At 43.3% G+C, this 25,362-nt stretch overlaps 1 protein-coding gene across 1 annotated transcript in view; it reads right to left on the reverse strand.

The window, feature by feature from the left end:
• LOC124047727 (cAMP-specific 3',5'-cyclic phosphodiesterase 4D-like) overlaps positions 1 to 25,362 on the reverse strand; it is a 425,579-nt gene that overhangs the window by 376,044 nt on the left and 24,173 nt on the right. The window contains exon 2 of the mRNA XM_046368031.1: positions 3,178 to 3,263. Coding sequence (XP_046223987.1) covers positions 3,178 to 3,263 — 86 coding nt within the window. The remainder of the gene's footprint in view (positions 1 to 3,177; positions 3,264 to 25,362) is intronic.

Genomic DNA, 25,362 nt, shown 5'->3' on the forward strand with positions numbered 1-25,362 from the left:
CACACACACACACACACACACACACACACACACACACACCATATTCTTATTCCATTCACTCACTTCTACATTGACACATACAGGGCCTCCCGAGTGGCACAGCATCGCAGTGCTTGAGGATTCACTACAGACTCGGGTTCGATTTCAGGCTGTGTAGCAGCCAAACGGGAGACCCATGAGGCGGCGCACAATTGGCCCAGCGTCGTCCGAGTTAGGGGAGGGTTTGGCTGGCCGGGATGTCTATGTCCCATCACGCTCTAGCGGCTCCTTGCACCGGGCCGGGCGCATGTACGCTGACTTTGGTCGCCAGTTGTACAGTGTTTCCTCCGACACATTGGTGCAGTTGGCTTCCAGGTTAAGTGAGCAGTGTGTCAAGAAGCAGTGCGGCTTGGCAGGGTTGTGTTTCGGAGGACGATTGGCTCTCGTTCTTCGCCTCTTTAGAGTCCATACGGGAGTTGCACTGAGTTGCACTGAACAAAAATTATATAGGCCATCATAGTGCATTTGACTGGTTATAGATTACATTATTATTGTAAAAGCAACATGGTTTAAATTCATCCATAAGGAATGGGACATGCCATTAGACATACTATTTGCTGAAGGTCTTTCATTCATTGATGATTGATTATATTTACAGGGATTCACCACCCCCTTTCTTGTAAAGAATAAAGACTTTATAGAGCACTTTGTTTGATATTTTGGGATATTCATCCAGTACATCACTTATAAGCAGTCATCAAGGACATAAGAGAAAACAATAACATTTGTGAGTATTGAGACACAGCCATTTACAGTATGTAAATCCCACCACTAGACTTATGGGAAGGTAGTTAAGATGCTTTCTTTCATAACGATGTTCATGAAGCCCTTTTATCACCCTGTTCTCCTTGCTTATTTCATCACAACCAATAGGGATATTCATGTCTAATCTGCAGTTCATTGAATTAGATTCTCCATCTCCTTGATCTGATCTAATCAAACAATGTAGCCTCGTCCCTCTATCCTACATTCCAGCAGCACAGAGCACCTGGTGCATGTGTGCATGTGTGCATGTGTGCATGTGTGCATGTGAGTGTGTACTTGCCGTCCATCAGTGGCACAGAACACTGGGAGGCAGTGTGATATTGTTGTGAGGTCAGGTAATGTGAGGTGGGTGTGGGAGAGGATGTATGGATATTATATTGACAGGCGGACTCTGAGCAACATGCTCTCACAGTGTAAAAACTGTCAGGAGCATTTCCCTTCGGCTTTATGAAAACAAATACACTCAGTGCCCTTTTCATTTGAGCATGCAGCAATGTCTGGAAAGAGGTAATGGGCAGTAGCTTAGAGAACAGTACTAGTGAGGAAACGGCCTTCAGTATTCAAAATATTCAATCAAAACTGGTATTCGGGCATTCATAGAGCTTGGCTAAACCAACACAGTTACTAGAGTCTGGGTTAGAAATTAATATGTTAACATTGTGTAAATCAAATAATCAGAACACTATCAATACAACCAGTCTAACAGCACCATATTAATCCTTGATAATATTAATCCTTGATAATATAATCCTTTGATTGAATATAGCCTTTTTAAAAGCCAGCAATTAATGCACTGCAAAGCAATCCATTTTCCAATGCAATTACCAGCAAACGGGTCACCAAGCATGACCCTGTGGTTCCCTAAGAATGCTTGACTTTGAGATTCGCCACAGAACTTGACACGTAGAATGACATACCATTCTCTACCACCCCTGCTTTTCCCAGGACATAAAGACATTTGTGGATATCTTAATTGCTGAGCACTTTATGCGGTCGCATTTCGAAGTGTATGCATAGCCTTTGCTCTGGGTGCCTTTTGCCCTCATTTTGTGTTGCATTCAAAATAAACAGTGACGGGAAACGTCCTGGGTGAGGCAGTTCTGGACTGACGGTGGATTGAACGGGAACAGACCTAGTGAGGGGACTATGGCTGCGTTAACACAGGCAGCCTGATTCTGATATTTATTTCTTTTGACCAATCAGATTAGCTCTGAAAAAGATCTGATATGAAAATATCTGATGTGATTGGTCAAAAGACCAATTAGTGGAAGAAAAAAATTGGGCTTCCTATCTAAACGCAGTCTTATAGTGTGACACTTGTGCCCCCTATCACATGTTGGCTCTGGGAGAGTTTGAGAATCAGAGACAAACATGCTGGCGGGAGTTTAGCAGACTGTTTACCTCTGACCTTCAAGCCTCTGAGTCATACCTCAGCCATTTTACACTCTCGCTCCCTCTCTCTCTCTCTCTCTCTCTCTCTCTCTCTCTCTCTCTCTCTCCCTCTCCCTCTCCCTCTCCCTCTCCCTCTCACTCTCACTCTCACTCTCACTCTCACTCTCACTCTCACTCTATCTATCTATCTATCTATCTATCTATCTATCTATCTATCTATCTCTCTCTCTCTCTCTCTCTCTCTCTCAGTGCAATAAACAGCTCTTCCACTCATTAGATGAGGGGGTGAAATAGCTTTGTATGGATTCATGAATAGGTGTTCTTAAAGAACTGTGCTGTCTGCAACCTCTGAATAGATCCAGAACCGTTGGATGGCTGAGCTTTTCTCTATCTGGTCATAAGGATGGAATTAGATCAATAAAGCAATAGTACTGAATTTGGTAAAAGGGCTTTTATGTGCTCTGCGCCATCGTCTTGGAACACCTTACAAAATACTTTTAAACTGGAAGAACTTGTCCCGATTGGTGTTTTTAAATCACTGATGAAGGATTTTGAGGCTGATTCCCTGACCTGTCAATGTTTTTAATTTGCTGTTTTATACTCTTGTGAATTCAATGGTTTTTACTAGATTACTTGTAGTTTTTCATGATGTCTGTCTGTAATTTTTTTGTAATGACTTGGTGCTGCCTATCTTGGCCAGGGCACTCTTGAAAAAGAGATTTTAATCTCAATGAGCCCTTCCTGGTTAAATAAAGGTTAAATAAAAATAAATAAATAAAATAAAATAGAGTTCAGACATCTTTGTTTGAGTTTTACAATGTGAATTGGCACCAAAAGTTTAAGACAATTAGATTCTAGCAAGCCTTCAAATTAAAATGCTATTGTCATAGAATGTTTGGGGGACAACCTTAGGATGATAGTTGAAATGGATGAACTGAGGGGAAAACACACAGCAGTATAGAGATACTAAAATGGACTTACACTCTCTCTTCTGTCCTCTCTGGAATTGTCATTCTTTAGCATCCTGGGTACTGCTCCCACTCCCGCTGTCCAAAGCCGCCAGAACCCTGGAGAACGAGAGGAGAGAGTGGAGGCAGATGAACACAACAGCATCTCTTCCTGGTGTTTATTGTAGTATTGTATTCATTAGGTTTCTATTTAATTACTTGTACATAGCATAAAAGGAAAACAACATAGGGGGTGGGGTTCTCCTCAACCTTACAGAATAATCATTACAACAATTCAATTAACACGACGAAAAGAGGAGACAAACAGAAGAAAAAAAAATCTATTTGCTCTATTTTTATGTCTGAGTTGCCCCTGGCCCCTGAGCAGTAGCCTACACTGGTCTAGGATATGTTTTATGTCTGAGTTGCCCCTGGCCCCTGAGCAGTAGCCTACACTGGTCTAGGATATGTTTTATGTCTGAGTTGCCCCTGGCCCCTGAGCAGTAGCCTACACTGGTCTAGGATATGTTTTATGTCTGATGTTGGCCCTGGCCCCTGAGCAGTAGCCTACACTGGTCTAGGATATGTTTTATGTCTGAGTTGCCCCTGGCCCCTGAGCAGTAGCCTACACTGGTCTAGGATATGTTTTATGTCTGAGTTGCCCCTGGCCCCTGAGCAGTAGCCTACACTGGTCTAGGATATGTTTTATGTCTGATGTTGCCCCTGGCCCCTGAGCAGTAGCCTACACTGGTCTAGGATATGTTTTATGTCTGAGTTGCCCCTGGCCCCTGAGCAGTAGCCTACACTGGTCTAGGATATGTTTTATGTCTGAGTTGCCCCTGGCCCCTGAGCAGTATCCTACACTGGTCTAGGATATGTTTTATGTCTGATGTTGGCCCTGGCCCCTGAGCAGTATCCTACACTGGTCTAGGATATGTTTTATGTCTGATGTTGGCCCTGGCCCCTGAGCAGTAGCCTACACTGGTCTAGGATATGTTTTATGTCTGATGTTGGCCCTGGCCCCTGAGCAGTATCCTACACTGGTCTAGGATATGTTTTATGTCATTTTCTCCAATAATGCTTCGAATGAAGACAAAGCAAAAGGATAGCTGAAAGGGCTTGGTCAACCTTTCCTTTGCCATCTGTTTACTCCGTGGGCTTTATAAGTCACGTGTCGGCTGGGGTACTTCAACTTGTCGCATACGTTGGGCTGAATTTCTACGAACTGAGTAGAGAACATTTCAGGCTAGTCGTTTGGATTCCGGCCTGTCCTGATTTTATATTCTACTTGATTTACACTGACTACACACAACATTAGGCTCCTTCCATGACACAGACTGACCAGGTGAATCCAGGTGAAAGTTATGATCCCTTCTTGATGTCACGTGTTAAAATCCACTTCAATCAGTGTAAATGAAGGAGAGGAGACGGGTTAAAGAAGGATTTTTAAGCCTTGAAACAATTGAGACATGGGTTGTGTATGTGTGTCGTTCAGGAAATGGGCAAGACAACGTATTGACGTGAACGGGGTATGGTAGTAGGTGCCAGGTGCACCGGTTTGAGTGTGTCAAGAACTGCAACGCTGCTGGGTTTTTCATGCTCAACAGTTTTCCGTGTGCATCAAGAATGTTCCACCATCCAAAGGACATCCAGCCAACTTGACACAACCGTGGGAAGCATTGGAGGCAACATGGGCCAGCATCCCTGTGGAACGTTTTAGACACCTTGTAGAGTCCATGACTCAACGAATTGAGGCGGTTCTGAGGGCAAAAGGGGGTGTAACTCAATATTAGGAAGATGTACTTAATGTTGTGTTCACTCAGTGTATGTTGGCCTGCCTTTTCCTTCAGTTCATAGCCCATGGCCATGTGGCTTTGCCACTACAGGCACTTTTGGAATTTCTTATTTTTTTTAAGTATGTTTTTCTTGAAAAAATAAATATATCAACAGAAATACCTTTCTCTGTTTTTTCAGGAACCATAAACTGGTATTGGCTGTATACTTATTCAACAAGACTTGGATTTTAATCCGTTTCTACTTGGATTTTAACCCATTTTCTACTTGGATTTGAACCTGTTTTCCGAAAACACCTTCTGGAGATTACCATCACATCATTAAACATTACATTTGAGTTTATAACGGAATGACAAGCACAATAAGGTTTGGCATTATTTGTCTTATCTGTCTATAAGATTTGATACTTTGAACCAATAGATGTATGCTTAGTGTTAGTTTTGCCTGCCAGTCATCTCTATTTTTGGCAGGCTACATTATAAATTAAACACTCATTTTAGCTTGCCCTGAATACCGCAACCTTTCTCACACCATCCACTCTCTCACAAACTCCACAGGTGCGTTGCATGGCTAAATGTGCTGACGGATGTTGATTACCAATGCCACCACCACCTCCACATAACCGCCTCCATCCAAAGCTGAGTCCCTGCCGCTCCTCCTGCCAAACTAGTGTGTCCTCCTGGAGAGTGCCTTTCCCCCAGGCACTCTCCAGGACGGTACCTGCCAGAGTAAACAAAAATGCCCATCATGGGCAGACACAGACCTATTAACTCCTGGGATGAGCTTCTGGAGCTTTCCTTCAGCTCTCTAGGTCTTATTTACTTCTGGTGCTTTCCTACAGCTCTCTAGGTCTTATTTACTTCTGGTGCTTTCCTACAGCTCTCTCGGTCTTATTTACTTCTGGTGCTTTCCTTCAGCTCTCTAGGTCTTATTTATTTCTGGTGCTTTCCTACAGCTCTCTAGGTCTTATTTACTTCTGGTGCTTTCCTACAGCTCTCTAGGTCTTATTTACTTCTGGTGCTTTCCTACAGCTCTCTAGGTCTTATTTACTTCTGGTGCTTTCCTACAGCTCTCTAGGTCTTATTTACTCCTGGTGCTCTCCTACAGCTCTCTAGGTCTTATTTACTTCTGGTGCTTTCCTACAGCTCTCTCGGTCTTATTTACTTCTGGTGCTTTCCTACAGCTCTCTAGGTCTTATTTACTTCTGGTGCTTTCCTACAGCTCTCTAGGTCTTATTTACTTCTGGTGCTTTCCTACAGCTCTCTCGGTCTTATTTACTTCTGGTGCTTTCCTACAGCTCTCTAGGTCTTATTTACTTCTGGTGCTTTCCTACAGCTCTCTCGGTCTTATTTACTTCTGGTGCTTTCCTACAGCTCTCTCGGTCTTATTTACTTCTGGTGCTTTCCTACAGCTCTCTCGGTGTTATTTACTTCTGGTGCTTTCCTACAGCTCTCTAGGTCTTATTTACTTCTGGTGCTTTCCTACAGCTCTCTAGGTCTTATTTACTTCTGGTGCTTTCCTACAGCTCTCTCGGTCTTATTTACTTCTGGTGCTTTCCTACAGCTCTCTCGGTCTTATTTACTTCTGGTGCTTTCCTACAGCTCTCTCGGTCTTATTTACTTCTGGTGCTTTCCTACAGCTCTCTAGGTCTTATTTACTTCTGGTGCTTTCCTACAGCTCTCTAGGTCTTATTTACTTCTGGTGCTTTCCTACAGCTCTCTAGGTCTTATTTACTTCTGGTGCTTTCCTACAGCTCTCTAGGTCTTATTTACTCCCAGGCAGTGAAGGCTAGGGTATAATTGCCATTGAATGGATGTTGTTTTTTGGCTTCTAAAGCATATTTAGTTTGAGTCTAGCCTCCTGATTAGCTAAAATAGAGCTATATTTGATTGAACAATAGATGGATTAAATTTGTGTTGCAAACTCAAATATTGTTGGAAGAGTTTTTGTGGTCTGGCAATTTCATATGATGGGACATACAGATCGTTATTCATTCCGATGCTGTCGACTTCCATAAAGGAGATTAATGTCAAATAATGTACGAGTATAATTAATATTTTATTGGATTATAGTCATTAACATTTGCATAGATAGATAGACAACGGTTAATTGGAGATGGTGAATCATATGCAACATGACACGTTGTTTCTCATGGTGACTCATATGCAACATGACACGTTGTTTCTCATGGTGAATCATATGCAACATGACACGTTGTTTCTCATGGTGAATCATATGCAACATGAGACATTGTTTCTCATGGTGAATCATATGCAACATGAGATGTTGTTTCACATGGTGACTCATATGCAAGATGAGATGTTGTTTCTCATGGTGAATCATATGCAACATGACACGTTGTTTCTCATGGTGAATATGGCTTGTCTAAACGTCCATACGCTGAGTGAGAGAGAAGCTATGACTTCTCTGAGTGAGGGAGGGAGAAGCTACTACTTCTCTGAGGGAGGGAGGGAGGGAGGGAGGGAGGGAGGGAGGGAGGGAGGGAGGGAGGGAGGGAGGGAGGGAGGGAGGGAGGGAGGGAGGGAGGGAGGGAGGGAGGGAGGGAGGGCTCACTGGGCAAAAACTGGTTGAATCATATGCAACATGACACGTTTCTCATGGTGAATCATATGCAAGATGAGACATTGTTTCTCATGGTGAATCATATGCAACATGAGACATTGTTTCTCATGGTGACTCATATGCAAGATGACACGTTGTTTCTCATGGTGAATCATATGCAAGATGACACGTTGTTTCTCATGGTGAATATGGCTTGTCAAACGTCCATACGCTGAGTGAGAGAAAGCTATGACTTCTCTGAGTGAGGGAGGGAGAAGCTACTACTTCTCTGAGGGAGGGAGGGAGGGGGAGGGAGGGAGGGAGGGAGGGAGGGAGGGAGGGAGGGAGGGAGGGAGGGAGGGAGGGAGGGAGGGAGGGAGGGAGGGAGGGAGGGAGGGAGGGAGGGAGGGCTCACTGGGCAAAAACTGGTTGAATCATATGCAACATGACACGTTTCTCATGGTGAATCATATGCAACATGACACGTTTCTCATGGTGAATCATATGCAACATGAGACGTTGTTTCTCATGGTGAATCATATGCAACATGACACGTTGTTTCTCATGGTGAATCATATGCAACATGACACGTTGTTTCTCATGGTGAATCATATGCAACATGACATGTTTCCTATGGTGAATCATATGCAACATGACACGTTGTTTCTCATGGTGAATCATATGCAACATGACACGTTTCTCATGGTGAATCATATGCAACATGAGACGTTTCTCATGGTGAATCATATGCAACATGAGACGTTGTTTCTCATGGTGAATCATATGCAACATGACACGTTGTTTCTCATGGTGAATCATATGCAACATGACACGTTGTTTCTCATGGTGAATCATATGCAACATGACATGTTTCCTATGGTGAATCATATGCAACATGACACGTTGTTTCTCATGGTGAATCATATGCAACATGACACGTTGTTTCTCATGGTGAATCATATGCAACATGACATGGATGGTGAATCATATGCAACATGACACGGTTTCTCATGGTGAATCATATGCAACATGACACGGATGGTGAATCATATGCAACATGAGGCAAAAATGGTGAATCATATGCAACATGAGACGTTGTTTCTCATGGTGAATCATATGCAACATGACACGTTGTTTCTCATGGTGAATCATATGCAACATGACACGTTGTTTCTCATGGTGAATCATATGCAACATGACATGTTTCCTATGGTGAATCATATGCAACATGACACGTTGTTTCTCATGGTGAATCATATGCAACATGACACGTTTCTCATGGTGAATCATATGCAACATGAGACGTTGTTTCTCATGGTGAATCATATGCAACATGACACGTTTCTTATGGTGAATCATATGCAACATGACACGTTTCTTATGGTGAATCGTATGCAACATGAGACGTTGTTTCTCATGGTGAATCATATGCAACATGACACGTTTCTTATGGTGAATCATATGCAACATGACACGTTTCTTATGGTGAATCATATGCAACATGACACGTTTCTTATGGTGAATCATATGCAACATGACACGTTTCTCATGGTGAATCATATGCAAGATGAGACATTGCTTCTCATGGTGAATCATATGCAACATGACACGTTTCTTATGGTGAATCGTATGCAACATGACACGTTTCTCATGGTGAATCATATGCAAGATGAGACATTGTTTCTCATGGTGAATCATATGCAACATGAGACATTGTTTCTCATGGTGAATCATATGCAATATGAGATGTTGTTTCTCATGGTGACTCATATGCAAGATGAGATGTTGTTTCTCATGGTGAATCATATGCAACATGACACGTTTCTTATGGTGAATCATATGCAACATGACACGTTTCTTATGGTGAATCATATGCAACATGACACGTTTCTTATGGTGAATCATATGCAACATGACACGTTTCTCATGGTGAATCATATGCAAGATGAGACATTGCTTCTCATGGTGAATCATATGCAACATGACACGTTTCTTATGGTGAATCGTATGCAACATGACACGTTTCTCATGGTGAATCATATGCAAGATGAGACATTGTTTCTCATGGTGAATCATATGCAACATGAGACATTGTTTCTCATGGTGAATCATATGCAATATGAGATGTTGTTTCTCATGGTGACTCATATGCAAGATGAGATGTTGTTTCTCATGGTGAATCATATGCAACATGACACGTTGTTTCTCATGGTGAATATGGCTTGTCTAAACGTCCATACGCTGAGTGAGAGAGAAGCTATGACTTCTCTGAGTGAGGGAGGGAGAAGCTACTACTTCTCTGAGGGAGAGAGGGAGGGAGGGAGGGAGAGAGGGAGGGAGGGCTCACTGGGCAAAAACTGGTTGAATCATATGCAACATGACACGTTTCTCATGGTGAATCATATGCAACATGACACGTTTCTCATGGTGAATCATATGCAACATGAGACGTTGTTTCTCATGGTGAATCATATGCAACATGACACGTTGTTTCTCATGGTGAATCATATGCAACATGACACGTTGTTTCTCATGGTGAATCATATGCAACATGACATGTTTCCTATGGTGAATCATATGCAACATGACACGTTGTTTCTCATGGTGAATCATATGCAACATGACACGTTTCTCATGGTGAATCATATGCAACATGAGACGTTTCTCATGGTGAATCATATGCAACATGAGACGTTGTTTCTCATGGTGAATCATATGCAACATGACACGTTGTTTCTCATGGTGAATCATATGCAACATGACACGTTGTTTCTCATGGTGAATCATATGCAACATGACATGTTTCCTATGGTGAATCATATGCAACATGACACGTTGTTTCTCATGGTGAATCATATGCAACATGACACGTTTCTCATGGTGAATCATATGCAACATGAGACGTTGTTTCTCATGGTGAATCATATGCAACATGACACGTTTCTTATGGTGAATCGTATGCAACATGAGACGTTGTTTCTCATGGTGAATCATATGCAACATGACACGTTTCTTATGGTGAATCATATGCAACATGACACGTTTCTTATGGTGAATCATATGCAACATGACACGTTTCTTATGGTGAATCATATGCAACATGACACGTTTCTCATGGTGAATCATATGCAAGATGAGACATTGCTTCTCATGGTGAATCATATGCAACATGACACGTTTCTTATGGTGAATCGTATGCAACATGACACGTTTCTCATGGTGAATCATATGCAAGATGAGACATTGTTTCTCATGGTGAATCATATGCAACATGAGACATTGTTTCTCATGGTGAATCATATGCAATATGAGATGTTGTTTCTCATGGTGACTCATATGCAAGATGAGATGTTGTTTCTCATGGTGAATCATATGCAACATGACACGTTTCTTATGGTGAATCATATGCAACATGACACGTTTCTTATGGTGAATCATATGCAACATGACACGTTTCTTATGGTGAATCATATGCAACATGACACGTTTCTTATGGTGAATCATATGCAACATGACACGTTTCTCATGGTGAATCATATGCAAGATGAGACATTGCTTCTCATGGTGAATCATATGCAACATGACACGTTTCTTATGGTGAATCGTATGCAACATGACACGTTTCTCATGGTGAATCATATGCAAGATGAGACATTGTTTCTCATGGTGAATCATATGCAACATGAGACATTGTTTCTCATGGTGAATCATATGCAATATGAGATGTTGTTTCTCATGGTGACTCATATGCAAGATGAGATGTTGTTTCTCATGGTGAATCATATGCAACATGACACGTTGTTTCTCATGGTGAATATGGCTTGTCTAAACGTCCATACGCTGAGTGAGAGAGAAGCTATGACTTCTCTGAGTGAGGGAGGGAGAAGCTACTACTTCTCTGAGGGAGGGAGGGAGGGAGGGAGGGAGGGAGGGAGGGAGGGAGGGAGGGAGGGAGGGGGAGGGAGGGAGGGAGGGAGGGAGGGAGGGAGGGAGGGAGGGAGGGAGGGAGGGAGGGAGGGAGGGAGGGAGGGAGGGAGGGAGGGAGGGAGGGGAGAGCTCACTGGGCAAAAACTGGTTGAATCTCATGTTGTTTCCACGTGATTTCAACACCCCAAATTTGATGACGTTGAATCAATGTGGAAAACCAAAAAGCCATCAACCTACGGGGATTTTGTCTTTTTTCACACAACTTTTAACTGAAATCCAATGACATTATGAATGTTTTTTGGTTGATTGTAGGATTGGGAGGCTACTACTTCACTGAGTGAGGGAGGTGCATTTATCACAACACAGTGGCTTGTTCCCTCCCAATTTATATTTTCTTGATCCTCTCCTCACCTCCATCTCAAAATGTATTGGAAGACAAGTTGCGAGGGGAGGGACCTTGGATCTTCTCCTCCCATGTGGTTTGAGAAGGAGAGGACGCTGCAAGGAATCAAGGAAAGATGAATGGAGGTATAGCCAGCTATAGGATGTGACCTAGCTAAAGGTCATGACCAATATGTGGTGACAAAGCCACTTAATGGGGTTTCCAGCACACTACAGGTCAGTGTGCACGCACAGAGGTCGTACCACTACAGTTCAGTGTGCACGCACAGAGGTCGTACCACTACAGGTCAGTGTGCACGCACAGAGGTCGTACCACTACAGGTCAGTGTGCACTCACAGAGGTCGTACCACTACAGGTCAGTGTGCACGCACAGAGGTCGTACCACTACAGTTCAGTGTGCACGCACAGAGGTCGTACCACTACAGGTCAGTGTGCACACACAGAGGTCGTACCACTACAGTTCAGTGTGCACGCACAGAGGTCGTACCACTACAGTCCAGTGTGCACACACAGAGGTCATACCACTACAGTTCAGTGTGCACGCACAGAGGTCGTACCACTACAGTTCATTGTGCACGCACAGAGGTCGTACCACTATAGTTCAGTGTGCACGCACAGAGGTCGTACCACTACAGTCCAGTGTGCACACACAGAGGTCATACCACTACAGTTCAGTGTGCACGCACAGAGGTCGTACCACTACAGTTCATTGTGCACGCACAGAGGTCGTACCACTATAGTTCAGTGTGCACGCACAGAGGTCGTACCACTACAGTCCAGTGTGCACACACAGAGGTCATACCACTACAGTTCATTGTGCACGCACAGAGGTCGTACCACTACAGTTCAGTGTGCACGCACAGAGGTTGTACCACTACAGCAACAGATTGACTTGTATTCTCACAGGGCAATACGAGGGGGAGTTGTACTGACGCTGTTGTTGCTGCCACAGTCCCATGCCTTTGAGAGTTCCAACCTTTAACTGCAGTTGGTTGAATCAGGGTCACACAGTGTTTCTTGGTAGTCTTAAACAAATCTACTTCTAAACAAAAGTATCAGTGGTGGAAAAAGTACTCAATTGTCGTACTTGAGTAAAAGTAAAGATACCTTAATAGAAAATGATTCAAGTAAAAGTGAAAGTCACCAAGTAAAATACTACTTGAGTGAAAGTTTAAAAGTATCTTGTTTTAAATGTACTTAAGTGTCAGTGGTGGGAAAGTACTCAATTATCATACTAAAGTAAAAGTAAACAATATACATCAAATTCCTTATATATTAAGCAAACCAGACGGCACAATATTTTACATTTACGGACAGACAGAGGCATACTCCAATACTCCAATAATTTACAAATACAGTATTATGTTTAGTGAGTCCGCCAGATCAGAGGCAATAGGGATGACAACACATTATATTGATACGTGTGTGAATTTGGACCATATTGCTGTCCTGCCTGAGCGTTCAAGGTGTAACAAGTACTTTTGGGTGTCATGGAAAATGTATGGAGTAAAAAAGTACATTATTTTCTTTAAGAATTTTTATTTTTCATCAACTCATCTTCAAAACACTCTCCTGCAACCCGCCTCACCAATTTATATTTATAAATAAGTATTATTTACCTCAAATCTGTAATCCTCCAAGAAGCTAGCCAGAAGCTAGCCAGAAACTCCAAGAAGCTAGCCAGAAACTAACCAGAAGCTAGCCAGGAGCTAGCCAGAAGCTAATCAGAAGCTAGTTCAGAAGCTAGTTAGCTTCTTTACTGGCAAATCGTTAGTATTCAGCTAACCACGGTTTGTGGTCATCAGCTCTCCTTTAGCTCGAAAATCTATCGCCAGTTTTGTACGGCGCAGCGCGGCTCGGAGCGGAACATACCGGACCAATTTTTCTCTCCATGTCCTTGGATTCCAACTGCTCTCTGGACATTCATTCCCGGATCTCACAGCTAGCTAGCTGCTATCCGTGTGTCTATCTGCTCTCGTCGATTCCGGAGCAAACATCAACTACTCCGGAGCTAGCCAGCTCCGTCAATCACTCCTGAGCTCCGTCAATCACTCCTGGGCTGCAGTCACCTATCCGGACCCGTTTTACTGCCTACGCGGAGCCCCACCGGGCCTTTACAACTGGACTGCCGACGTTATCTACCCGAAGGAGATCCGGCTGGCTCCTCCGTCGCGACGTTACCTGAACGCCCATCTGCGGTCTGCTAACCGTTAGCTGTCTTACCGGCTGCTCTCTGAATAGACAATCGGACAATTTATTTATTTTTATTATTATTATGTTTCTTCTTGGGCCTCTATAACTATATATATTGTTTTTATTTTTGTTGTTGTTGTGTGATTTGGACTAATCCCCTCTACCACACGGAACCCCACTAATCTACTGACGGAACGCAAGAGGTGGCTAACAACAGACCTCCATCCTATGCTAGCTTGCTACCGATGTCCTGGCTAGCTGTCTAAATCGCCGTGACCCCCAAACCAACCACTCCACTCACTGGACCCTTTTGATCACTCGACTAAGGATGCCTCTCCTTAATGTCAATATGTCTTGTCCATTGCTGTTCTGGTTAGTGTTTATTGGCTTATTTCACTGTAGAGCCTCTAGTCCTGCTCACTATACCTTATCCAATTTATTAGTTCCACCACCCACACATGCAATGACATCTCCTGGTTTCAATGATGTTTCTAGAGACAATATCTCTCTCTTCATCACTCAATACCTAGGTTTACCTCCACTGTATTCACATCCTACCATACCTTTGTCTGTACATTATACCTTGAAGCTATTTTATCGCCCCCAGAAACCTCCTTTTACTCTCTGTTCCAGACGTTCTAGACGACCAATTCTTATTGCTTTTAGCCATACCCTTATTCTTCTCCTCCTATGTTCCTCTGGCGATGTAGAGGTGAATCCAGGCCCTGCAGTGCCTAGCTCCACTCCTATTCCCCAGGCGCTCTCTTTTGATGACTTCTGTAACCGTAATAGCCTTGGTTTCATGCATGTTAACATTAGAAGCCTCCTCCCTAAGTTTGATCTATTCACTGCTTTAGCACACTCTGCCAACCCGGATGTTCTAGCTGTGTCTGAATCCTGGCTTAGGAAGACCACCAAAAATTCTGAAATTTTAATTCCAAATTACAACATTTTCAGACAAGATAGAACTGCCAAAGGGGGCAGTGTTGCAATCTACTGCAAAGATAGCCTGCAGAGTTATGTCCTACTATCCAGGTCTGTACCCAAACAATTTGAACTTCTACTTTTAAAAATCCACCTCTCTAAAAACAAGTCTCTCAGCGTTGCCGCCTGCTATAGACCACCCTCTGTCCCCAGCTGTGCTCTGGACACCATATGTGAACTGATTTCCCCCCATCTATCTTCATGCTTAACACCCCAGCCATCCTACAATCTAAACTTGATGCCCTCAATCTCACACAAATTATCAATGAACCTACCAGGTACCCCCCCCAAAGCCTTAAACACGGGCACCCTCATAGATATCATCCTAACCAACTTGCCCTCTAAATACACCTCTGCTGTCTTCAACCAAGATCTCAGCGATCACTGCCTCATTGCCTGCATCCGTAATGGGTCAGCGGTCAAACGACCTCCACTCATCACTGTAAAACGCTCCCTGGAACACTTCAGTGAGCAGGCCTTTCTAATCGACCTGGCCGGGGTATCCTGGAAGGATATTGATCTCATCCCGTCAGTAGAGGATGCCTGGATATTTTTTTAAATGCCTTCCTAACCATCTTAAATAAACATGCCCCATTCAAGAAATTTAGAACCAGGAACAGATATAGCCCTTGGTTCTCCCCAGACCTGACTACCCTTAAACAACACAAAAACATCCTATGGCGTTCTGCATTGGCATCGAACAGCCCCCGTGATATGCAGCTGTTCAGGGAAGCTAGAAACCGTTATACACAGGCAGTTAGAAAAGCCAAGGCTAGCTTTTTCAAGCAGAAATTTGCTTCCTGCAACACTAACTCAAAAAAGTTCTGGGACACTGTAAAGTCCATGGAGAATAAGAACACCTCCTCCTAGCTGCCCACTGCACTGAAGATAGGAAACACTGTCACCACTGATAAATCCACCATAATTGAGAATTTCAATAAGCATTTTTCTACGGCTGGCCATGCTTTCCACCTGGCTACTCCTACCCCGGTCAAAAGCACTGCACCCCCAACAGCAACTCGCCCAAGCCTTCCCCATTTCTCCTTCTCCCAAATCCATTCAGCTGATGTTCTGAAAGAGCTGAAAAATCTGGACCCCTACAAATCAGCCGGGCTAGACAATCTGGACCCTTTCTTTCTAAAATTATCTGCCGAAATTGTTGCCACCCCTATTACTAGCCTGACGTCTCTTTCGTGTCGTCTGAGATTCCCAAAGATTGGAAAGCAGCTGCGGTCATCCCCCTCTTCAAAGGGGGACACACTCTTGACCCAAACTGCTACAGACCTATATCTACCCTACCATGCCTTTCTAAGGTCTTCGAAAGCCAAGTCAACAAACAGATTACCGACCATTTCGAATCTCACCATACCTTCTCTGCTATGCAATCTGGTTTCAGAGCTGGTCATGGGTGCACCTCAGCCACGCTCAAGGTCCTAAACGATATCTTAACCGCCATAGATAAGAAACATTACTGTGCAGCCGTATTCATTGATCTGGCCAAGGCTTTCGACTCTGTCAACCACCACATCCTCATCGGCAGACTCGACAGCCTTGGTTTCTCAAATGATTGCCTTGCCTGGTTCACCAACTACTTCTCTGATAGAGTTCAGTGTGTCAAATCGGAGGGTCTGCTGTCCGGACCTCTGGCAGTCTCTATGGGGGTGCCACAGGGTTCAATTCTTGGACCGACTCTCTTCTCTGTATACATCAATGAGGTCGCTCTTGCTGCTGGTGAGTCCCTGATCCACCTCTACGCAGACGACACCATTCTGTATACTTCCGGCCCTTCTTTGGACACTGTGTTAACAACCCTCCAGGCAAGCTTCAATGCCATACAACTCTCCTTCCGTGGCCTCCAATTGCTCTTAAATACAAGTAAAACTAAATGCATGCTCTTCAACCGATCGCTACCTGCACCTACCCGCCTGTCCAACATCACTACTCTGGACGGCTCTGACTTAGAATACGTGGACAACTACAAATACTTAGGTGTCTGGTTAGACTGTAAACTCTCCTTCCAGAACCATATCAAACATCTCCAATCCAAAGTTAAATCTAGAATTGGCTTCCTATTTCGCAACAAAGCATCCTTCACTCATGCTGCCAAACATACCCTTGTAAAACTGACCATCCTACCAATCCTCAACTTTGGCGATGTCATTTACAAAATAGCCTCCAATACCCTACTCAACAAATTGGATGCAGTCTATCACAGTGCAATCCGTTTTGTCACCAAAGCCCCATATACTACCCACCATTGCGACCTGTACGCTCTCGTCGGCTGGCCCTCGCTTCATACTCGTCGCCAAACCCACTGGCTCCATGTCATCTACAAGACCCTGCTAGGTAAACTCCCCCCTTATCTCAGCTCGCTGGTCACCATAGCATCTCCCACCTGTAGCACACGCTCCAGCAGGTATATCTCTCTAGTCACCCCCAAAACCAATTCTTCCTTTGACCACCTCTCCTTCCAGTTCTCTGCTGCCAATGACTGGAACGAACTACAAAAATCTCTGAAACTGGAAACACTTATCTCCCTCACTAGCTTTAAGCACCAACTGTCAGAACATTTTACAGATTACTGCACCTGTACATAGCCCACCTATAATTTAGCCCAAACAACTACCTCTTTCCCAACTGTATTTAATTTATTTATTTATTTTGCTCCTTTGCACCCCATTATTTTTATTTCTACTTTGCACATTCTTCCATTGCAAAACTACCATTCCAGTGTTTTACTTGCTATATTGTATTTACTTTGCCACCATGGCCTTTTTTGCCTTTACCTCCCTTCTCACCTAATTTGCTCACATTGTATATAGACTTGTTTATACTGTATTATTGACTGTATGTTTGTTTTACTCCATGTGTAACTCTGTGTCGTTGTATCTGTCGAACTGCTTTGCTTTATCTTGGCCAGGTCGCAATTGTAAATGAGAACTTGTTCTCAACTTGACTACCTGGTTAAATAAAGGTGAAATAAATAAATAAAAGAATATAGTGAAGTAAAAGTTGTCAAAAATACAGTAAAGTACAGATACCTAAAAAAACGACTTAAGTAGTACTTTAAAGTATTTTTATTTAAGTAATTTACATCACTGAAAAGTATACACCTCACACACATGATTACAGGCTTAAAAAAAGACACCTGTACCAGATATAGAGTTGAAATGTGTTAAATTTTGAGTTTGCATCCCAATATTAAACGTATATATCACAGAAGAATGAAACATTTATATTTTTAAAGTTTGACATGGAAACACTAGATTTTTGACTGTTTCAAAAAAAAAAAAGTATTCATTATGAAATTATGAAAAACATGAAAAACATTCCACCCATGCGGCCACTAGGTAATTTGACTACGGGAAATGACTACTAAACGGGCCTAGCTTGGTCACTAGCTGATAGAGCTGGTGACATAGAGGTTCTAAAGTATATAAAACATTATTGTGGAACTCAGTTAAGTAACTTCTAGATGTTTTGGACATGAAGTGTGAAAAGGCTATATAGTATACCAAAAATCCATATTGGGCTTTTAAAATCATTTCATTTGTGCCACAAATGTTAAAAAGTAAGCATTTGAAACAGTGGCCAGGGAAATAAAACCAAAGCATGGTCTGCTGTCATACCTTGTCCATAGACTGTTTACATGGTAAGGAAACTAATGCAGTATGTCATTTTGTAATTTGGGTGAACGATCCTTCTAAAGTACCACAGAATTGCTCACAATAAATATTTTTCTTCTTTTTTTTACCCCTTTTTCTCCCCAATTTCATGATATCCAATTGGTAGTGACAGTTTTGTCCCATCGCTGCAACTCCCGTACGGACTCAGGAGAGGCCAAGGTAGAGAGCCGTACATCCTCCAAAACACGACCCCTTCTTGACACATTGCTTGCTTAACCCGGAAGCCAGCCGCACCGGTGTGTCGGAGGAAACACCTTACAACTAGCAACCATGTCAGAGTGCATGTGCCCGGCCCGCCACAGGAGTTACTAGATGGCAATGGGACAAGGACATCTGGCCAGCCAAACCCTCTCCTAACCCGGACAGCGATGGGCCAATTGTGCGCCTCCTCATAGGTCTCCCTGTCGCGGCTGGCTGCGACACAGCCTGGGATCAAAACATGCTCTGTAGTGACATAGCTGGCACTGTGATGCAGTGCCTTAGACCGCTGCGCCACTCAAGAGGCCCACAATAAATTATTTTTAACACCAATCTGTTTCTGTAAACATCCTGTAGCACATCTGGGACTGAAACAATGGATTTCACACCAGGATCACAATGAAATATACAGACCATACACAGTATCACAGAGAGAGAACCAACAGGAGAGCGGAGGCTGCAGTCCCAATCCAATTCCAAGCTGTCAGGTAAGATTAGGATCAGAAGGGGTCCATCACTGGGTCTTCAGGTATAACAGTTCGCTTTCAATTATCATCTAGTTTAAATGAGTGTCTACCTGCTAATGGAAGTTCAGAAACATACCAGACAAAAAATGACAGAATAAAAAACATACGTTCATTGTTAACTATTTATTAATCTTGATGTTATTTTGTATTTTGCAACATCATGACTGCCAACTAAACAATGCAAAATATATGTTCTAATAACCCAAGTAAAGCAAAAAAAGATATGTATTGGAAGTGTCACAGTGATAATGGTATGAGATAATGGTATGAGATAATGGTATGAGGGAATGGTATGAGATAATGGTATAATGGTGAGGAAATCCAACTCAAATCTGTTTTGTACAATGCAATTGTATTGCCAATGCATTTCACCTAGACAAAGTTACAAGATAGGATGTTCACATTTTTAGGTAATATCTGGTCCTGGTTTCTATGGAAACAGATGCACCTTTGTCCTACTTTTTTACTCTGTGGGAGGAAGAATACAGTATGAACATTGATTGTCCTCTTTAGTTTGTTTTGATGGATGCTCTGCCTAAAAGTAATAGAGTTTGCACGGAGTCCTGCCTCGGTGGTCAATAAAGAGTCTAGGATGCTGTGCGCATTATATTCTGGGGGTGGTATTCCAAAGCAGAGGAAAGTTGAAATAGGATATTTGAATAGTGTGAGTGTGTGGTGATCCTATGTGGAAGATCCGCATTATAGCGCACTTGACATTTTAAAGGTGATTTCCAATTGACCGAACATATATATAAAATGGTGCTGGAGCAGAAGGCAGACGTTTTACGTGCCCTCAACCAATTGTGTTTTTTAGTTCGTTTATCTGCGTTTTTTTGTAACTTTGTTTTTTACTATTTTGTACATAATGTTGCCACTACCGTCTCTTATGACCGAAAATAACTTCTAGACATCAAGACTGCAATTACTCACCACAGACTAGCGTAATCCTTTTTCGTCTTTCACGACTGACGAGCCCGAGGCGGAGGGTATATGGCTCCCTCGGGAACAGGCCCGAACCCAGTGATCTGCGTGAAGAGGAGGCGGAGAAAGAGAGGCCGGAGGGCGGGCTGCCTTCTGAGGAGTCGGAGGCGATCGAATAAACCCCCACTCCCCTCAATTCTGCTCGCAAAAATGCAATCTTTGGACAATAAAATGGACGAGTTATTGGGAAGATTAAACTACCAACGGGACATTAAAAACTGTAACATCTTATGCTTCACGGAGTCGTGGCTGAACGACGGCAATATCAACATACAGCTGGCTGGTTATACGATGTACAGAAGCCATGGATTACAGGCAGCATCCACACTGAGCTAAAGGCTAGAGCTGCCACTTTCAAGGAGCGGGAAGCCTGGAAGCTTGAAGCTTATAAGAAATCCCGTTAAGCACTTTGACGAACCATCAAACAGGCAAAGCATCAATACAGAACTAAGATCGAATCGTGCTACATTGGCTCGACGCTCGTCAGACGTGGCAAGGCCTGCAAACCATTACAAAGGGAAACACAGCCGAAAGCAGCCCATTGAAACGAGCCTACCGGACCAGCTAAACTACTTCTATGCTCACTTCGAGGCAAATAACACTGAAACATGCATGAGAGCACCAGCTTTCTGACTGTGACGACTGTGTGAACACGCTCTCCACAGCCGATGTAACTAAGACCATTAGACAGGTCCACATTCAAGGCAGCAGGGCCAGACGGATTACCATGACGTGTACTGTGAGCATGCGCTGACCAACTAGCAAGCGTCTTCACTGACATTTTCAACCTCTCCCTGTCCGAGTCTGTAATATAACATGTTTTAAGCAGACCATCATAGTGCCTGTGCCCAACAACACTAAGGTAACCTTCCTAAATGACTGCCAACCCGTAGCACTCACGTCTGTAGCCATGAAGTGATTTGTAAGTCTGGTCATGGCTCACATCAACACCATCATCCCAGAAACCAAAGACCCACTCCAATTTGCATACCGCCCCAACAGATCCACAGATGACGCAATCTCTGTTGCACTCCACACTGTCCTTTCCCACCTGGACATAAGGAACACCTACTGTATGTGAGAATGTTGTTCATTGACTACAGCTCAGTGTTCAACACCATAGTGCCCTCAAAGCTCATCACTGAGCTAAGGACCCTGGGACTAAACACCTCCCTCTGCAACTGGATCCTGGACTTCCTGACGGTCAAATCCCCAGGTGATAAGGGTAGGTAACAACACACCCGCCACGCTGATCCTCAACACAGGGGCCCCTCACGGGTGTGTGCTCAGCCCCCTCCTGTACTCCCAGTTCACTCATGACTGCACGGCCAGGCACGACTCCAACATCATCATTACATTTGACGATGACACAACAGCCTGATCACCAACAACAATGAGACAGCCTATAGGGAGGAGGTCAGAGACCTGGCCGTGTGGTGCAAGGAGAACAACCTCTCCCTCAACGTGATGAAGACAAAGGAGATGATTATGGACTACAGGAAAAAGAGGACCGAGCATGCCCCCATTCTCATTGACAGGGCTGCAGTGGAGCAGGTTGAGAGCTTCAAGTTCCTTGGTGTCCACATCACCAACAAACTAGCATGGTCCAAGCACACCATGACAGTCGTGAAGCGGGCATGACAAAACCCATTCCCCCTCAGGAGACTGAAAAGATTTGGTATGGGTCCTCAGATCCTCAAAAGGTTCTACAGCTGCACCATCGAGAGCATCCTGACTGGATGCATCACTGCCTGGTATGGCAACTGCTCGGCCTCCGACTGCAAGGCACTACAGAGGGTAGTGCGAACGGCCCAGTACATCACTGAGGTCAAGCTTCCTGCCATCCAGGACCTCTATACCAGGCGGTGTCAGAGGAAGGCCCTAAAAATTGTCAAAGACTCCAGTCACCCTAGTCATAGACTATTCTCTCTGCTACCACATGGCAAGCGGTACCGGAGCACCAAGTCTAGTTCCAAGAGGCTTCAAAATAGCTTCTACCCCCAAACCATAAGACTCCTGAACATTCATCAAATGGCGACCCAGACTACCCAGACTGAGTGCACGGAAAGAAGGGAGAAATTATAAGAATCTGCAATGTCCTTGTACTTGAAATGGCAAGAATGTATCTACTTCATTGTTTGTCTCTCTCTCTCTCTATTATCAAACTGTCTGTGCAATGGACAGTGGCTGCTTTCTGGAAGAGTCCAAGAAGTAGGTTGGCGGACATGGTTAGAAATAGATTTGTTGTGATAAAGTTAAGTAACGTTGTTTCCATGGAAACAGACCTGTCTCTACTGTGTGTTGTTTACTCTTAAGACGTTGTTCAGTCCAAGGCTGACTGTTGACAACACCATCGTAGGTCAGTCCTCAACTAAACAGACAGCCATGGGCTTATTACTATCCAGTGACCTTGCTGTTCTAGTGGTAGCAGCCTCTGACACATACTTTCGAATCCGGCCTACTGCCCTTCAACCTATTTCCATCTTTCCCCACTGTCATCGTCTCTATATCATTTTTTAGAAAACACCTTAAAAATAAACATTGAACTATCCATGGGCACATTTCGCGTCTGAGGAGAAATATGATGCCAGCATTAGGATCAACACCACCAAGTCCAAGGCTAACCGGTTTTGTTATTGCTCTCAGCAAGAATGAGCCTTTAGAATATCTTATTATAAATGCTATACTGTGTTGTGTTTTTCTAACACTTCTTTCTCAGACGTAGATAGCTGTCATTTAGTCAGGATCTTGACAGTATATGAAACCTTTTTATAATTAATTTCTCTCCAAAGCTTATATGCTTTAGCCTCATCACTTTTACTAATATATTACAATATTTAAAAGAGAAGTGTATACTGTTCCTTCCTGATCCAAAATTCTGTACATGTACATTAAAGTAGAGTTATGTTAAAGCTAGAGCCCATAATTGAAACAATAACAAATCTGTTTTTGTAAAATTGCTAAGTAACCATTTTCAAATTCATAGACAACTCTATGGGTACAAGGACTGACCATACATGACATGACACTGATAGTTTTATCCATGTTTTGAGGCTATACAGTGTTTATTTACATTTACAAACATTGGAGTAAAACAAACAAATACATTTTCAAAAGTCAAAAAATGTTTGAAGCAACTAAGGATTCTAGCTTTAATGCAAAACGAGCGGGCAAATACCATTCAACACAAGCCCACAAGCAAACATCTATGGCAAAAAAGAATTGTGAGGGAGAGCACACTGCTTTTGATGCAGAGAGGAAACTATACAGCAGGTGTCATTGCAGCGCTCTTTTACACAGTTTCCTCTGTAGAACCATCTCCTACCTTAGCCTTGCTCTGAACTGTTGTATGCAGTATTCAGAAAGATCTGGGCTACAAAGGAAGCAGAAGGGCACCAATAGTCATCCCTCTCTATGTGCTTTCCAGGTGAACAACCCAGCACCAATAGTCATCCCTCTCTATGTGCTTTCTAGGTGAACAACCCATAGTTTACGTAGTGGAGTTATTTGGGTACAGATAAGTACTTATATTAGTGAGTACTGATCTCCCCACCCCCTTGCCCTCAGACTGAGTACTGATCTCCCCGCCCCCTTGCCCTCAGACTGAGTACTGATCTCCCCGCTCCCTTCCCCTTCCCCTAATACTGACTACTGATCTCCCCGCCCCCTTGCCCTAAGACTGAGTACTGATCTCCCCGCCCCCTTGCCCTCAGACTGAGTTCTGATCTCCCCACCTCCTTGCCCTCAGAAAAGCCTCAATTTGTCAGAGCATGGACAAGTTGGCTGGATGTCCTTTGGGTTGTGGACCATTCTTGATAGACACTGGAAACTGTTGAGAGTGAAAAACCCAGTAGGGTTGCAATTCTTGACACAAACCAGTGCCCGTTATGGGGTATTGTATTTTGTCTTGCCCATTCACCCTCTGAATGGCACACATACACAATCCATGTCTCAATTGTCTCAAGGCTTTAAAATCCTTCTGTTGCTACCCCTTTCCTGCAGTCAAATGACCAAATCTAGTGGCCTCATGGGTGGAATGTTAATATTTTTCATAATTTAGAAATTAATACACTTTTTTTTTAACTGCAGAAATTCCGTGTTTCTATGTCAAACAGTTTTGTTATATTTCAGTCTTCTGTGATGTATATAAAGTGTAATATTGGGATTGCAAACTGAAAATTGAATACATTTAAACTATATCTGACATGGTACAGGTATCTTCTTCTTTTTTAAGCCCATAACTATGTGTGTGAGGTTTATACTTTTGTCTCAAAGTGGATTTGTTTAAGACTACCAAGAATCACTCTGTGTGACCCTGATTTAGCCCACTGCAGTAAAGGTTAGTACATTTTACGTTAGGGCAAATCAAGTTTGACATTTTAAAGTGGAAATTATCAACTGTAGAAACCTTTTTAATCCTTGAATACATTACAAGTTCGCATTCCCTGCACAGCAAATGAGGTTATCAAATGAAGATCCTACACCTGCATTAAGCATAATGTCCCTTCCACACAGTTATGCCAAAGAGGACTGTGATCAGTGGGACGGCTGTTGCAGTGTATTGTCGAACGAACACTAGACACTGTCACAGCAGAACTCAAGTGACAAGCTACAGTAGAATGATGCCAAAAAGTATGAAAAAGTACACAAATGTCTGCACTCTCTACTGTAAGTCGCTCTGGATAAGAGCTTCTCCTAAATGACTAAAATGCATGTGTCACTCAGGGACTGGCCAGTGTCACAGTTGTCACGGCTAAACTGGTGCCAGTGTACCAGTGGAAACGTGTAATTTGCCTAAGTCAACAATGTCCATTCATATGTTCCACTATCTGTGGCTATTGATCATGGAACATTATACGGGGAATGCTTTTTCCCGTGATGGAAATTGTGCTACATTCAAATTCAATGTGATGTTATGTCATAGGGTTGTGACATACGCTGAAGGTTGCACAAGTAACAAATGA

Source organism: Oncorhynchus gorbuscha, linkage group LG11 (assembly GCF_021184085.1).
Source record: "Oncorhynchus gorbuscha isolate QuinsamMale2020 ecotype Even-year linkage group LG11, OgorEven_v1.0, whole genome shotgun sequence".
NCBI lineage: Eukaryota > Metazoa > Chordata > Actinopteri > Salmoniformes > Salmonidae > Oncorhynchus > Oncorhynchus gorbuscha.